The sequence below is a fragment of the Callorhinchus milii genome, unplaced genomic scaffold (assembly GCF_018977255.1).
Source record: "Callorhinchus milii isolate IMCB2004 unplaced genomic scaffold, IMCB_Cmil_1.0 Scaffold6, whole genome shotgun sequence".
NCBI classification, from domain to species: domain Eukaryota; kingdom Metazoa; phylum Chordata; class Chondrichthyes; order Chimaeriformes; family Callorhinchidae; genus Callorhinchus; species Callorhinchus milii.
The window spans coordinates 1,750,684-1,753,756 of NW_024704747.1; the positions used below are offsets into that span (position 1 = coordinate 1,750,684).

At 54.3% G+C, this 3,073-nt stretch overlaps 1 protein-coding gene across 1 annotated transcript in view; it reads right to left on the reverse strand.

Annotated features, from left to right (window-relative positions):
• Positions 1 to 717: 717 nt before the first annotated feature.
• Positions 718 to 3,073, reverse strand: part of LOC121849385 (solute carrier family 15 member 2-like) — a 4,673-nt gene continuing 2,317 nt past the window's right edge. Inside the window, exons 2-5 of the mRNA XM_042336188.1 lie at positions 2,736 to 2,830; positions 1,994 to 2,140; positions 1,259 to 1,363; positions 718 to 936 (exon numbers count right to left, since the gene is read on the reverse strand). Of these exons, the coding sequence (XP_042192122.1) occupies positions 718 to 936; positions 1,259 to 1,363; positions 1,994 to 2,140; positions 2,736 to 2,830 (566 nt within the window). The remainder of the gene's footprint in view (positions 937 to 1,258; positions 1,364 to 1,993; positions 2,141 to 2,735; positions 2,831 to 3,073) is intronic.

A 3,073-nucleotide genomic window follows, 5' to 3' on the forward strand; every position in this document is an offset into this window, starting at 1 on the left:
AAGACAACAACAACAACAACAACAAAATTACATTTGCATAGCCCCTTTCACGTCAGGAGGACGTCCCATGGGGCTGGACTGACAGAGTTATGGAGCTGAGCAGGGGGTCGGGATCCGGGAGAGTGGAGGGCAGGGTGGAATCAGGGTGATCGGAAGCACGGTCGAAGAGGAGGTCTTGAAGGTGGCAGGGACTGCGGGATGGGGTTCCGGAGGGTGGGGGCTGAGTGACAGAAGGCCCGCCGCCAATAGTGGGACGAGCGAGGCGGGGATGTGAAGCAGGCCGGAGCCCGCTGAGCAGAGGGTGCGAGCGGGATGGTATAGGGGTTAGGAGGTCGCAGAGATAGGGGGAGCAGGGCAATGTAAGGTTTTGAAGGTGAGGATCAGGATCTTGGACATATCCGCTGTGTGATGGGCAGCCAGTGGAGTTGGGCAACAACAATAAATTACATTTCACATCAGGAGGACGTCCCAAGGCGCTGGACAGTCAAGGATTTGGACCCGAGCTGGGCGTTGGGATCAGGAGGGGGTAGGAGGGTGACGAAGGTGCGGTCGAAGAGGAAGGTCGTGAGACGAGCCTTGAAGGAGGCAAGAGAGGCGGCGAGGCAGAGAGACTGTGGGATGGATTCCAAAGGCTAGGGGCAGAGAGCCCGAAGGCCTGACTGTGGATGGTGGAGTGGTCTTGGCGGGGGACGTGGAGCAGGCTGGAGCCCGATGAGTTCAGGGAGCCAACGGGTCGGTATGGAGTTTACATATATGTCTGTTTGTCAATCGTGGTGAGGTGGATGTCCTCAGGGGCGGTGGCTTCGCTGTTTCCTTCTCCTCTTTGTCTTCGTCCATAAACTGCGAGGAGTCCACGTAGGTGTAGAAATAGGCCATGATGGAGAAAATGACACAGACAGCCAACAGGAGGGCAGCGAAGAGGAGGAACTCAGCCCACTGCAAGGAGGAACCGACAGAGAAATCACCGGGAGGTGTGGAAAATTCCCGGAGATACCGATCGAACCGCCGATGGGAGGGTCTGAAATCCCGTCGTTCCTAAAACATTCCGCTCCTTGTTTAGGGGCTAAGGATCTATCCTCTGGAACTCCAATCCCGGAATCCCCCCGTCTCCCCCTCTCTTCCAACTCCTTGCTCCTTCCCCTCTTTTAGATCACAACCGAAGACCAGTGCTTATGGTCACCTTCTCCCTCCCTCCCGGCTCGACCTCCCTCAGACTCGCCACTGTCTCAAGCGCTCCTGCCTGAGGAGGGTCACTTACCTGCGACATGTAAGCAGCTTTGGCCACGATAATCACTATCACGTTCCCGAAGGCCACAGTCAGGAGCCAGCCGGACTGCAGGACAGCTTTCATCGTCGCTGGAGCCTGAGAAACAAAACAACGATTGCATTTATAGAGCGCCTTTCACGTCGGAGGACGTCCCAAGACAGTTGGGTCGGCAGGGGGGAAATGGTCAGGGTGAGGGGAGGGAAGGGAGGAGCGAGGAGGGGAAGAGAGTCGAGAGGGGAGCTGAAGGCTGAAGGTCAAAGAGAAAGGTCTTGAGACCGGCCTTGAAGGAGGAAAGGGAGGAAGTGGCGAAGGCACTGGGGATGGAGAGAGCGGGGCTGAGAGGCTGAAGGCCACCGATGTAGGGCGGTTGGGGCGGGGGACGTGGAGCAGACCGGAGCCAGAGGAACGGAGGGTACGGGCAGGTAGGTAGGGGGATAGTCGGTCGGAGAGGTATGAGGGAGCGAGGCCGTGAATGGCCTTGCAGGTGAGGGTGAGGATCTTGAATTCGAGAGCAAAGTGTGGTCACACTTTCCAACGTGTGTGTCCCCGGGATAATCGTCAGCTCAAACTTCAAACGTTTAAGAGAAAAAACAAAGACTCAACGGCTCAAGTCAGGAGATTGCAAATTCCCAGCCACTCGCCGAACGTTTGAGCTCACCGTCTAAGCTGAAGCTCCAGCTCGGTGCTGGGGGGTGGGGGGGAAACCTGCGTATATCAAAGCGTTACCTGCGAATATGAGAAGGAAACACCAGTAATGGAGAACATGACTTCGCCAGCAGACATGAGGATGTACTGAGGAGCCTGCCACGCGATGTGAACCACGTTTGCCTTGATATCTTCAGTCTTCCGAATCACCATTGTGCTTCCCTCGGGCTGCGGGTCGGAAATAGATTGGTAAGGCATCCGATCACGTCGTTGAGACGTCTCAAAGCGCTTCACGGTGCATCTCATATCGTAAAGTGTGGTGACTGTATATTTTGTGGGCGAAGCGCGGCAGCCAATTGCACACGGCAGCGTCCCCACAAACAGCCGTGGACTGAGTGACCACATTTTTGTTTTTTTGGAGGGACTATTGTGCCTGGAAAGTGATCCGTCAATCGACTAATAACCGGGTTCCTACTGACAGCTGGTTAAACAGGCGTGTGTGTGGAGTAAGGAAACTTGCCTAAGGAATCGAACCCGGGTCCTCTCGCTTGCGAGGCGAGGGGGGTCTAACCTGAGCTACAGGACTCCGTGAGAGACGGTTGGGCCACTGATGTGCTCTGTGGGCAAAGTGCAATCGTAGCGTCCAATGCCACATGTGGTGCGAGGTGGCGGATTGTCAGACTCCCTGCACGGTAAGCCGGGAATCCCGAGCCGGGAAAGCCATTCCGGAGGTCAAGCGATGACCGCGTTACACTGCTCTGTTTGGCGGACGTGAAAAGCGCTATGCAAGATTATTATTATTATTATTGAAGGAAACACTCACCCCAACAGCAATAAAGGTATAAGTCGCCCCAAAGTCTATCAATCCGGCTTCCAACGTGTAGTCAGTTCCACCGATCCTACTTTCGTCCTGTGTATCTGTCAGACGTAGAACCAATAGAGATACAGAACCATACAAAAAGATAATAATAATTTGGTCACTCAACCCACCACTGTTTGTGGGACGCTGCTGTGCGCATTTCAATTGACTTTCCGGTATATTCTTTGAAGCGCTTTGAGGCATCTCAAAGATGTTGTAAAGGCGCTACATCAAAGGCAAGGATAATTATTATTATTATTCGACCCCTCATGTCCGTGTAGTTGAACCAACTGGAGCTGAAT